Source organism: Alexandromys fortis, unplaced genomic scaffold, assembly GCF_014885135.2.
Source record: "Alexandromys fortis isolate MF-2015 unplaced genomic scaffold, M_Fortis_MF-2015_v1.1 scaffold_0, whole genome shotgun sequence".
In the NCBI taxonomy this organism is placed as follows: Eukaryota; Metazoa; Chordata; class Mammalia; order Rodentia; family Cricetidae; genus Alexandromys; species Alexandromys fortis.
In genome coordinates, this window is record NW_026067949.1 from 22,299,213 (window position 1) to 22,312,393 (window position 13,181).

Genomic DNA, 13,181 nt, shown 5'->3' on the forward strand with positions numbered 1-13,181 from the left:
GGCTGACGAGGGAGGGGGACTTGATTGGGGGAGGGGGAGGGAAATGGGAGGCGGCGGTGGGGAAGAGACAGAAATCTTTAATTAATTAATTAATTAAAAAAAGAAATCAAAACCATCACTACACATAAGATCAACATTACTGGTGCAGCAAAGACCAGCACTTGCCTCAAAGCACTTCCCTGAGGAAAACACCATGAGCTATTTAAGTATGATCTAGAAAATCTTAAATTTTTCAAAACTTCCGGGGGCAGGGAGGGGGGCTATTAACTGTACAAAGAAGAATCTGTAACAAGTTCCAGGAAAGAAAAGTCTAAGGTCCCTCACGGACTCCTTCATTCACCTAGGTTAACACTCAGTACTTCTAAAAGCCTTCAACAGACCAGGATCAATGCTTAGTGGTCAGAACAAACAGGAAGCAGTAGGGCCATGGTAGCACACCCCTATAATCCAAGACTAGGGAGGAAGACGCAAGTGATCTCTGTGAGTTCAAGGCCAACCTGGTCTAAAGAGCGAGTTCCAGGAAAGCCAAGCCAAGGCAACAGAGAGAAACCCTGCCCCCCCCCCAAAAGAAAAGAAAAAGGGAGGGAGAGAGAGAGGGAGAAAACAGTAAAGAAGGAAAACAACCCAGCCCTCAGCTCTCACAGAGTCTCAATGCTCTTCAGCGTCTTCAGCAAACAAAAGCTGAGCCTAGAGAATGAGAGCAGTGGGACCTGCCCCTGCGTCTACTGAAGGTCTCCTGAAGTCTCTGATGACAATGAAAATCCTCATCGCGTCCAGAGGATACAATAGTGTCTCTCAATTAAACATTCATCTTAGAAATTTTTTGGGTTCCTGACCAAAATTACAAATGGACAAAATTACAAATGGACAACACAGAAATAATTACCTAATTTAGGTTTAAAATAATTGGTTTCTTTCTACACCTGCTTAACTTGGATAACTAAAGTTTGAGGCGGATCATGCCTGATGAAGTGGTTTATTCCAGGATTCTGACATTTTCACCACAACTAATGTACTGAAATTCTCGTTCATACAGAGGTTAATTCACGACTTACTTCTAGCCAGGAGATGGTGGCGCATGCCTTTAATCCCAGCACTCGGGAGGCAGAGGCAGGCGGATCTCTGTGAATTCGAGACCAGCCTGGTCTACAGAGCTAGTTCCTGGACTGGCTCCAAAGCCACAGAGAAACCCTGCCTCAAAAAACAAAAAAAAAAAAAAAAAGAGAGAGGAAACAACTTACTTCTAATCAAAAAAGTCAAATTTCAACTACCTACATGACCACATAACTTAACTTCAAACTAAAATCAGACCTAAAATATAATACAGGAAAACACCATACTTCTCTAGACTACCTTACTGTCATGAAGAAAAAAAAAAACTAAAGCCAAGGTCTCAGCAGGTAGCCCTGACTGGTCTCAGACTCAGGAGCCCACCTGTCTGCCTCTGAGGACTGACAGTAAAGGTGACTACTGCCAGCCCACTCATGAAATGTTTTAATAACTCAGACACGTCATCAACAAAAGGGTGGAAAAAATTTAATAGATTTGACATCAGTGTTTTGCCTGCATGAATGTGTGTGTACCACATAAGTGCCTGGTGCCTATGGAGCTCAGAGAAGCCTGGGGTCTCCTGGAAACAGAGTGATGGATGGTTGTCAGTCACTATGTGGGTGCTGGGAACCAAATTTGTGTCCTCTGCAAGAGCAGCAAGTGCTCTTAACCACTGAACAAGCACGCTTGTCCCTAGAACAGTGGGTCTCAACCTTCCTAATTCTGTGACCTTTAATACAGTTCCTCATGTTAGAGTAACCCCCAACCATAAAATTTTCATTGCTACCTCATAAGTGTAACTCTGCTTCTGTTATGGCCTGCAATGTAAATATCTGTGCTTTCCAACGGTCTTAGATGACCCCTGAGAAATCATCCAATACCTCACAGCATATGACCCACATGTTGAGAACCACTGCCCTAGAAATGCCAGCAACTTTTACCTTCTTGATGGTTTTTTAGTGGAACTACAAAGTTTATTTACACATCAAATATTTATGGAAAATGTATCATATGCCAAATACTACAAAGCAGTTCTCTGTCCCTGTGGCTTCTACCCCTGCAGACCATCAGTAACAAGCAGTGCATTTAGTAAAGTATGTGAGTGCCAAAGAAACAAAACACGCAGTCTTTGACTTCCACAACAGTAATTTTTAAAAATAATTTATTATTATCATCTATGTGCACTGGTGTTTTGCCTGCAGGTATATCCATGTGAGGGAGTCAGATACCCTAGAATGGAGTTACAGACACGTGTGAACTGCCATATGGGTGCTGGGAATTGAACTCGGGTCCTCTGGAAGAGCAACCAGTGCTCTTAACCTCTAAGCCCACTCTCTAGCCCCACAAGTCATTTTTAATACTGTTTAAAAGATAAGCTTTTATAAACCTCATGAGCTATATTTTCCCCAGAAATATTCAGAAACATACATACATACAAAACTCTGAATACAGGTCTGAGGTATAACTCAGGATAAAGCACTTCCCTATCAACAGTAAAGAACTGCAGGATGAGGAAGAGGGGAGGGGCAGGAGGGCCTGGACCAGTGTAATGGCTCAGTGGGTAAGGATAACCAAAGTTTAGTTCCAAAGACCCACACTGCAAGTTGCCTCTGACCTCCACGCATGTGCTGTGGCAGGCATGTACATACACACAATAAATTAAACAGACGTGGTTGATTAGATAAGTAAATTGTGGCTGGTAACACTAGTACTTGAAGAAGCAGGCAACAGAAGAGTTCAAGGTCATTCTCAGTTCACGGACATCCTTGGAAAGGTGAGATTCAGACTGATAGACACACACACAATAAATATATACATACAAAAATTAATGTGCTTAATCCACATAACAAGCCTAGAAATTGTTAGCCCCAATTCACAAACTGAGAATGGAACTGAGAATGTCAAGAAGCATTCACTAGCAAAAGTTTTAAAATTGAAAATTGGGCCAGGCCAGGCAGTGGGTAGTGCACACCCTTAATTCCACCCCCCACCCCCAGGCAGAGAAAGGCAAATCTCTGAGTTCAAGGTCAGCGTGGTCAACAGAGAGAATTCCAGACAGCCAGGGCTACATAGAGAAACCCTGTCCCCCCCCAAAAAAAACAAAAATAAATTCATAGATTAAATAAAACTGAAGACTGGGGCTGAAGGGATGGCTCACAGTTAAGATCCTTTCTATTCTTCCAAAGGACCTGAGTTAGGTTCCCAGCATCCCTATGAAGAAACTTAAACACACTCACTTGTTACTCTAGCCTCCAAGGACAACTACACACATGGCATTCACTCAGACACATAAATACACATAAATAAAAATAAATATTTTAATTGATCTTAAATATAAGGTGGGAAATTGCTAATCACCACTACAATCCCAGAACTAGGAAGTCTGAGGCAAGGAGGAACAGGAATTTAAGACCACCCTGGTCTACTTGGTGTAAATGCCTTGGAGAAAAAGACAGGGTTAGACAAGAGAGAGGCAGCTCCCATCACTAAGCTATAATTAACAGTCTACAAGATGATTGATTAGAGAGAAATGTTGCATATCAGGCAACCCAAATCCAATTTTGATAAACACAGACCAAACCGTGTTTTGGTCAGATACTAAAAGGAAGGGGGTACATTTTCTAGGCTTTAGTTTGTATCAAGGCATTTTATTTCCAACTTGGTTTCAAAACTATGAGTACAAGTAGAGATGACATAACTTGTTGCTATTTCCCCAACACCGAAGAAACGCAGCACAAGGCGGCTTCAGCCCAGAAACCCCAGGTGTAGAGCTATGCACGGCCGCTGCATAGAAACGCAGCACAAGGCGGCTTCAGCCCAGAAACCCCAGGTGTAGAGCTATGCACGGCCGCTCTGCTGCACTCAGAAGCTCTCCTTACTTTTCCACCTGTCAGCAGCTCAGCCACCAACGAAGCACATGAGGAAGGAGGAGGGCGCAAATTATGTCACTATGTTAATTTATCTGTGAAGAGCACAGGATTCCATGCAAAGTACAGACCACAGTGCTCTGCAGAGCAGCTGCCAAAATAATACACATTGGTTTTTACTTCTCTAATTTAAAATTAGCAAACAAATGAAAATATTTAACATTTTAACGGTCCACCAAATTTACAAGAAAATTTATAATCAACATACTTTACAAAATCTACTCAAATTATCTAACAAGCTTTTACTTTATAAAGCACCAAAATGCACTGTCTTGCTTTGTTTGTTTGTTTTGGGTTTTCAAGACAGGGTTTCTCTCTGTAGCCCTGGCTGTCCTGTAAAGACCAGGCCAGCCTTGAACTCAGAGATCTACCTGCCTCTGCCTCCCAAATGCTGGGACTAAAAAGTATATGTCACGAAGCTGGGCTTGACGTTTTATTCTCTTGAATTTTGGATGATCTGAAAATGTTAGCTATTAAATAAATAGAAATGCAATATTAAAAAAGTAATAAGGGGGGCTAGAGAGATGGCTCTGCAGTTAAGAACACTGACCGCTCTTCCAGAAGACTCAGGTTCAATTCCCAGCACCCACAGGCAGCTCACACCTGTCTGTAACTCCAGTTCCAGGGTTTCTAACACCCTCATACAAACGTACAACCAAGGCAAAACATCAATGAATGTTAAATAAAAATAAATTATTTTTTAAAAAGTAATAAGCCATATTTGTACTGCTGTGAGATTTAACAGCTTAAAATATAAGTGAAACCCTATAGATACTATTTTCTTTTTTAATCAACAAGCTTTCTTTTTTCATCAATAATTGGTTGGTATAATTATTAAAATTGCCAGACGATGGTGGCGTAGGCCTTTAATCCCAGCACTCAGGAGGCAGAGGTAGGCAGATCTCTGTGAGTTCGAAAAAAAAAAAGAAAAAGAAAAAAATTATTAAAATTATGCATATGGTTGAAAAAATACATATCAGTCCTTTTTTCCTTTTTTTAATGTGCCTGGCTGTTTTGCCTGCATATATGTCTGTGTACCATGTGCATGCAGTAATACCTTTTTTAAATTTATTTTTAAAAAACTATCTTTTCTCATTTTATATGCCAAATCCATTTCCCACTCCCTCCCCTCCTCCTGCTCCCTCCACCTCCCAACCTACCCCTCTACTCCGCAGAAAGGATAAGGCTTCCCATGGGGAGTAAACAAAATCCAGCATTGCTTTGAGGCAGGACCAAGCCCCCCCCCCCCCCCCACATCCATTGAGAATGAGTTTCAAAAAGCCAGAACAAGCAGTAGGGATAAATCCTGGTCTCACTGCCAGTGGCCCCACACTCTGCCCCAGCCATAAAATTATCACCCACATTCAGAGGACCTAGTTTTGTCCTATGCTGGTTCCCTCTCTGTCAGGCCGGTGTTGGAAGGCTTCCATTAGCTCAGGTAAGCTGTTTCAGTGGGCGTCCCCTGAAACATAGTCTGACCTCTTTGCTCGTATTCTTGCTCCTCCCTCTCTTCAACTGGACTTTGGGAGCCCAGCCCTACACGTCAATCTTGAAGGAAGTCTTTGGAGGTGGGGTCAGGTGTCTCAACTCTGTAGTCTGAGCATTGTGTCCGCTCTACAGGCATCTTTACATCACTCTACACATCTTAGCTGGTTGTGTCAAGTGTTCTCCCTAGAGCAAGGCTGCCTGTACTGCAATACAGCCTTTTCCATTTGTATTACAACTTGGCCTGTGAGGCCTCTGCTTACTTTCCTGGCTTATACGTCTGTTTCCTATGAGGTATGAATATAGAGGTCCAAGTTTATTCTTTATTCTTTGCATGAGAGTATCTGGTCTTGGCACTTTTTTGTTCTTTCTTTTCCTCCTGCCTCTTGAGTGCCGAGATTATAGGTGTGCATGCACCTTTCTGCCTGGCCTTGGCATCACTTTTTTAACTGACTACTGAATTCTCTCAACACCTTTGTCAAAAGCCAAAAAGCTGGAGACCTCAAGTTCAATGACTCCCAGAGCAAGAGCTAACCTTCCGTCTGTGGATGAGCTTCAGCAAAGGGGAAGGCCTCAGGAGGTGTGGCATGTACCTACAGGCATCTCTGCTGGCCAGAACATTTGCATACCTCTCACCACATGTATCTAACAACTACTGCACTATACTATAACTTATGTACAGATGCTCAATAAACACTCATTAAATAGAACTTTATTCTGGAGTTCTGTTAGGCTTCTTTTCATGTTAACTGCTGGAGGGTTAGATTAAATACCAATACATAATTTTTTTATTTACTTTATTTTTTATGTGTATACTGTTTTGCCATATATATATATATGTATGCATGTGTACCACGTACATGTCTGATGACATTGAAGTTCAGAAAAGGGTTCTGAATTGCCATCGAACTGAAGTTACAGATGGTTATAAGCTACTATGTAGATGCTAGGAATCAAACCCAGGTCCTCTACAAGAGCAACAAGTGCTTCTAAGTAGTGAGCCATCTCTCCAGCCCGGTGTGTGCGTGCGTGCGTGTGTGTGTGTGTGTGTGTGTGTGTGTGGTGTACTTATTTTCCGTGTCTATATGTGGATATGTGCACATGAGTGCAGTGCACGAAGTCCAGGTGCTCTGACTCCCTTGGAGCTGCATTTGCAGTCAAATGTCAGTCACCTGACACGGGTGCTGAGAACAGAACCAGATTCCCTCTGCAGGAGCAGCTGGCACTCAACCACTAAGCCGTCTCTCCAGCCCAATACAAAATCCTAATCTACTTACTAGAAATGTTTCCTTTCAGCAAACAGTAAAAACTGATCGACTTAGCCATTTTTTTAGCAAGAATTACTTTTAGTACTAGAAAAGTGAAGCAGGAGCTGGGGCAAGGGCTCAGTTGGTAAAGTGCTTGCCACCCAAGCATTAGGAGCTCAGTCTGAATCTCTAGCACCCACATACAGAGTGGGTGTGTGGTGGTGTACCCCTGCAATCCTAGCACTGGTGACGCAGAGACAGACAAGATTCCTGGGGCTTGCTGGCCGGCCAACTTAGGCACTGCTGAGCTCCAGGTTCTGTGAAACCCTCACAAAAAAACAAGGTGAGTCTAGGAGGCTGACTCAGTACAAGCATGAGGACCTGCATGCAGACCCACAGTGCCCCATAAAACCAGGCAAAGCTACATGTGCATGTACTCCAGCACTAGGGGAAGCAGAGACATGAGGATCACTGGAGTTTGCTGGCCTACAGTAATAGAACAAACCAGCCTGTTCTATATATATTGTAAAGTCAAGGCCTGATACATGATACCACTACCCAAAATTTTCCTTAAAAACAATGAACTCAGAGCCAAACATGACGACAGAGTCAGGAGCATCTCTGAGTTTGAGAACAGCCTGGTCTATAATGTAAGTTCTAGGGAAGCCAGGACTATTATAAGGAGACCCTGTCTCAAAAAAAACAAAAACTTGAGAGGTTTGAGGCTTGATTGAGAACACATGTTACTCTTGCAGAGGACCTGATCAGTTTCCACCACGCACAAAATGGCTCACAGCTGCCTTCGACACCAGTTCCAAGAGATTCAAAGCCCTCTTCTGATCTCCTTGGGGCCAGGGTTGCATATGATGCATGTACATGCACATAGGCAAAGTATTCATACACATAAAATAAGAAACTTTCTTTTTAATTTTTAAATGCCTGGAGGGGCGTGACTGGAGAGATGGTTCAGTAGTCAGAGTACTTGCAGCTCTTCTGAACCTGAGTTTAATTCCTAACACCCACAACCATTTTTTTTGTTGTTGTTTTGTTTTGCGAAAAAGGGTTTCTCGGTGTAGCTTTGGTGCCTGTCCTGGATTCCTGGAACTAGCTCTTGTAGACCAGGCTGGCCGCGAACTCACAGAGATCCACCTGCCTCTGCCTCCCAAGTGCTGGGATTTAAAGGCGTGCACCACCACTGCCTGGCCCACAACCACCTTTAACTCCAGCTCCAGGTATGCATGTTCACAGAAATACATCTAGGCAAAACATACATATTACAAACTAAATAAAAAAACTAATGAACATGGAGCTTGGAGAGATGGCTCAGTGGTTAAGAGTGTGTACTGTTCTTGTAGAGGGCCTGAATTTCCACAGCAGGCATCTTCAAACCACCTCGAACTCCAGCTCCAGAGGATGACACCCTCTTCTGGATGCCATGGGCACACATGTGTGCATACACAAACACAGATACACATAAACACATAACTAAGCTTTTTTTTTTCAAGAAAGCACTTTAAATGAATTTTTAGAAAGTGTTTAAAGCCAACAACTCACAAATAAACCTAGGGGAGAAAGGCTGACCCTGCGTGGCTACTATTAATTATCTTTTCCCCAAGAAGAAAGAGGAGAGCGCTGAAATTTTTCCAATCCAACATAACTTTTCCCCCTTGAATGCTGGCATTCGGAAGAATGCTGGATAACAACTAAATGAAGAATAATAGAAAATATACGTACAGATGATTGTTAATACACTCTAGATTAACTGGGGCTCTTCGGCTGTCCTTTAAAAACTGCTTCAAGGGCTGGAGAGGTGGCTCAGAGGTTAAGAGCACTGACTGCTCTTCCAAAGGTCCTGAGTTCAATTCCCAGCAACCACATGGTGGCTCACAGCCATCTGTAATGAGATCTGGTGCCCTCTTCTGGCATGTAAACATACATGGAAGGAATGTTGTATATATAATAAATAAATCTTTTAGAAAAAAAAAACTGCTTCAAATATGCAACTATCTCCTATGCCTGCTGCTATTTCACTTTAGAGCTGTTAGCTCATTGTACAGAATTATGAACTGAAGTTGCGACTGAGGGTTTTTTTTAACACTTTAACAGGTGACAAGAAATGACAGCTGTCAAATACATAACAACCCTCCATACTCGCTGTGTTTTTTACTCCTGGTAAACCAGGTTACCTGTTCAACTCCTATAAACTACTCAACAAAGTAAAACGACTTCCTTGTGTCATCAGCTCTCAAAACACCTGAGACGCGCTTCAGGGCGAAGCTGATTAAAGAGAAGGCCCGAGCAACTTTTCCCTAAGAAAGCAAAGTATTACATTCTTCCTCACAAAGCTTGAAGTCAAGGTTTTTAGGAAGCATTCCAACTGAGATTTGGGACAGTGCCGTACACGAAATAAACTTTTAACTCCGGGTCCAAATCAACGTTCCTCTTCTTCCTCCCTTCCCCCAGGAGTCGGGGGGTGGAGTGTGAAAGTGCCGCGTTGCAGCCACATCCCTGCACGCTGCGTCCGCGGGGCGCCCCGCACCCTAAGCGGGCCCCTCGAAGCACCCTGCGCCGTCCTCCCCAGCCCGCACCGCGGCGGCGCCCCGTCCACACCCGGCCTGCAAAGCCTCTGGAGCTGCACGGCCTCCCGGACGGCTCACCATCGCAGCCCCAAGACCGAAGAGGAACAGGTGGGCAGGCCCGCGGCTGGGGAAATCCGTTATCGGGGCTCGGGATCCATTGGCGCCAACAACTTCTCCCGCGAAGTGGCAGAAGCTCAAGCGGCGGCGCGCGGCGATGACGTCAGGAGGAGCGCGCTCGCCGCGCGGCCCCGCCCCCAAGGCGGGAGTTTCACGCTTGGGCGCGGTACGGCCCCGGCGGCGGCTGGAGGATTGTTGCTGCCTCTGTAAGGGTTCGGTGTGCGCCTGCGGTCGCGACCCGGACGCCCAATCCTTGGTCTGCGGCTGACTTCCTCTATGGAGAGTTCCCAGGTGCCTTCCTTCCGTGTATACGTGCACAGCAAGAGCAGTGCCCTGCAGCAACTTCCAGAAGGTCTTAACTCCCACCCTCAATAAAATGAAATGTATTCGATACACACTGCCCACATCAACTGTTCCCCTCAAACTTTACTCTGATTTGTTTTGTTTTCTTTTCTTTTTAATGTTTGACCTATCGATTTTGGCTCAAACTAAGAGACCCGTAGTTAGAAAAGCCCCAGGATAAAGGGCAAATATTTATTACTTTTTACACGTTTATTTATTGGTGGTGGAGTTTGCCAGTGAAGATCAAAGAAAATCTTGTGGGAGCCCTTCCGCCACGTGGGTACATGTTTGTTTTAAAGGGACTATTTACATTAAAGGAATATTTACATTAAGTTTTTTTAATATTTATTTTTAGTTCACCTTCATTGGTGTTTTCCCTCCATGTGCGTCTATATGAGAGCGTCAGCTCTCCTGGAACTGGAGTTACAGATATTTGTGAGCTGTCATGTGGGTGCTGGGAATTGAACCTGGGTCCTCTGGAAGAGCAGCCAGTGCTCTTACCTACTGAGCCATCTCCCCAGCCCCTACATTAAGTTTTGTTGTTGTTTTGAGACAGGATCTCATGTGTACCATCCTGGTCTCAAACTCCCCACATAGTTCAAGTCCCAGAGCATGACCTTGAACTAATAATTTTTCTACTGTCTCCTAAGTGCTGATATTTCATGTATATATACCAACATGCAGGGGATCAAAAAAAAATGGGTTTTTGATCCTACTGCACGTATTGGCTTTGTGGGAGCCTAGGCAGTTTGGATGCTCACCTTACTAGACCTGGATGGAGGTGGGTGGTCCTTGGACTTCCCACAGGGCAGGGAACCCTGATTGCTCTTTGGGCTGACGAGGGAGGGGGACTTGATTGGGGGAGGGAAATGGGAGGCGGCGGTGGGGAAGAGACAGAATTCTTTAACAAATAAAAAGAAAAAAGAAAAGAAAATCCAAAAAAAAGAATAGGGAAGTCGATTTGATCCGAGTACCGGGTGGGCAGAGGCAGACAGAGTTACGGGAGTTCAAGGTCAGCCTGATTTACAGAGCAAGTTTCAGGACAGCCAAAGTTTCATAGAGAAAGTTTGTCCAAAATAATAAATTAGAGAGAGAGAGAGAGAGAGAAAGAAAGAGAGAGAGAGAGAGAGATAGTGAAGTCTTTGAAGCAATGCATATCAAGATAGACAGCCACAGAAAATCTGGAGTCAGGAGAGAGTTAGGATGAGCAAGTCTCAGCAAGGAACCAGGTTGTTTCACTCTGTCAGTTTGGGTAGCTGGCTTTGGTATGTGACTCAGGTGGGCCCCGGAACTCGTGATAATGCCTCTGCCTCCACCACCCCCACTCATTACATTATTACATAATCCTGTAATCTGCACCTGGCCGGCAGGTTTCCGATAAGTAAACAACTTGGTTGTGGAATAGAATGTAACATTTCCATACAATTTCAAGAGAAAACATGAGATTATCCAAGAATTTAGTGAGGACAGCAATATCAAACTTTGGCCTTAGACTTTCAAATCTTTTTCTAACACTTCCGGTTGGGCCTTGTCCCTTTATGACACCATACAGGAGAGGCTGTAAAGCGTTCAGGAATACAATAGTGTGGATTTACTAGATATCTATTGCGACATGATTTTGGTTTTTTTTTTTTAACAACTTCTCGATGTAACTTCTGGCTGGCCTGGAACTCCAGAGGTTCACTTGCCTCTGCTTCTCCGATGCTGGGATTAGAAGCAAGTACCACAACCTGCATCTATTTTATATGTGCCCCATATGCAGCTCTGCACTGTTCTAGGTTAAAATTCACCACTAAGAATAAAAATCTCCTAGCTGGGCAGTGGTGGCACACGCCTTTAATCCCAGCACTTTGGAGGCAGAGGTAGGAGGATCTCTGTGAGTTCGAGGCCAGTCTGGTCTACAAGAGTTAGTTCTAGAATAGGCTCCAAAGCTACAGAAAAACCCTGTCAAAAAAAAAAAAAAAAAAAAAACTCCAATTAGAAACAAGTGAACTGTTTCTATGAGCAAGACTTCACTGCCGGGTGTTAGGAATATTTCCTAAGCGAGCTCTCTGACGACGCAGAAATTCCCAATCAAGCCAAATCAAAACAAGCCAAATTAAGAAATATCCAGGTTTAATGGGAGATCTGCACTCTCGGGCGGCCCCAAGGGGGAACCGTGAAGCCGCAGGAACGCGACCCCCAGGAGGAAGAAAGGGAGACCACGTGTTCTTCTTTTGGGGGGATCACTTTAGTACCCAGGGAGTGGTACCCTGGCTTGCTGGGATTTGAAGTCCAGACCAGGCCTGGGGACTGGGATAGATGCAAGGGACTGGGACCTACGCTCCCAACCTAACACCGGGGTCCCCCCAAAACCAGTTACTCTGTTCCTGCTCCTCTGTGTGCTCGTTATGTGACCATAGAGAAGTATCTGTGACTCAGTTTCCTCACCTGTTAAAGACACACATCAAATAATGATAGCATTTTTGGGGGTGGTAGTTATTTGCTTTGGCTGGAGTTTAATCCAGACTGTCTCGGTATGTAACCCAGGCTGGCCTCAAACTTGAACTCTGCCCGCCTCAGACTCCCAAATTCTAGGACTGCAAGCATGCACCACTACGCATGGATGATAATCGTGTTCTTCCATCAACACTTATCTTTATTACTCTGGAGTTCGCACATGTGTGGCAGAAATGACCCTGCCTCATAAACAAGGTGGAAGGAAAGAAGCAGCCCTAGAAAACAGTCCTCTGACCGCCACACATGCTCTGTCATGGGCGTGTGCTCACACCCAGAGACACAAAATAAATAAGTAAAAATAAATATAAAACTTGAGAACCTTCCAAAATTACGGTATTCTGCCCGCAAGCCAGAAGAGGGCACCAGATCTCATTACAGATGGTTGTGAGTCACCATATGGTTGCTGGGAATTGAACTCAGGACCTCTGGAAGAGCAGGCAGTGCTCTTCTTAACAGATGAGCCATCTCTCCAGCCCCTTACTGTACAGCTTTGTTTAGGGAAATAACTGATTTTGGAAGACTAGCTCTGTTTGATCCATTGAGAAATCAACAAAATCTGTGAACCAAATCCCTAGAAAGACACAGCGGATACATTATACAATTTTGTTCATACAACCTTAGAGGAACTAAACCAATGTACATTATTCATTGTGTTATAATCAAGAAATCAATGACTAGGTTGCATAAAACTTTCTTTCATACGACAGCGACATAGTGAGGCCCTGTCTCAAATAATAAAAGACAAAACATGATGTTTACTCCTCTTACAGAGGACCCAAACTGGGTTCCCATCACTCACATGAAATTGAAAATTGAAACTTATGCCCTGGCAATGCTGAAGCATGCATGGGCAATTCATATATGGCAGTTCTGGTGAACTTGTCCCTGTTGGGTTTCATGGTCTAAATTGATGAGAACAACTAACCAGGTCTCTT

General features: G+C 44.1%; 1 protein-coding gene across 3 annotated transcripts in view; it reads right to left on the reverse strand.

The window, feature by feature from the left end:
• Positions 1 to 9,815, reverse strand: part of Rfc1 (replication factor C subunit 1) — a 65,021-nt gene extending 55,206 nt beyond the window's left edge. Inside the window, exon 1 of one of the 3 annotated variants that reach the window (XM_050149957.1) lies at positions 9,367 to 9,815. In XM_050149957.1, the coding sequence (XP_050005914.1) occupies positions 9,367 to 9,369 (3 nt within the window). In that variant the 5' untranslated portion in view covers positions 9,370 to 9,815. The remainder of the gene's footprint in view (positions 1 to 9,366) is intronic. The other 2 variants (XM_050149954.1, XM_050149955.1) reach the window with 2 other exon arrangements.
• Between the last annotated feature and the right edge of the window lie 3,366 nt (positions 9,816 to 13,181).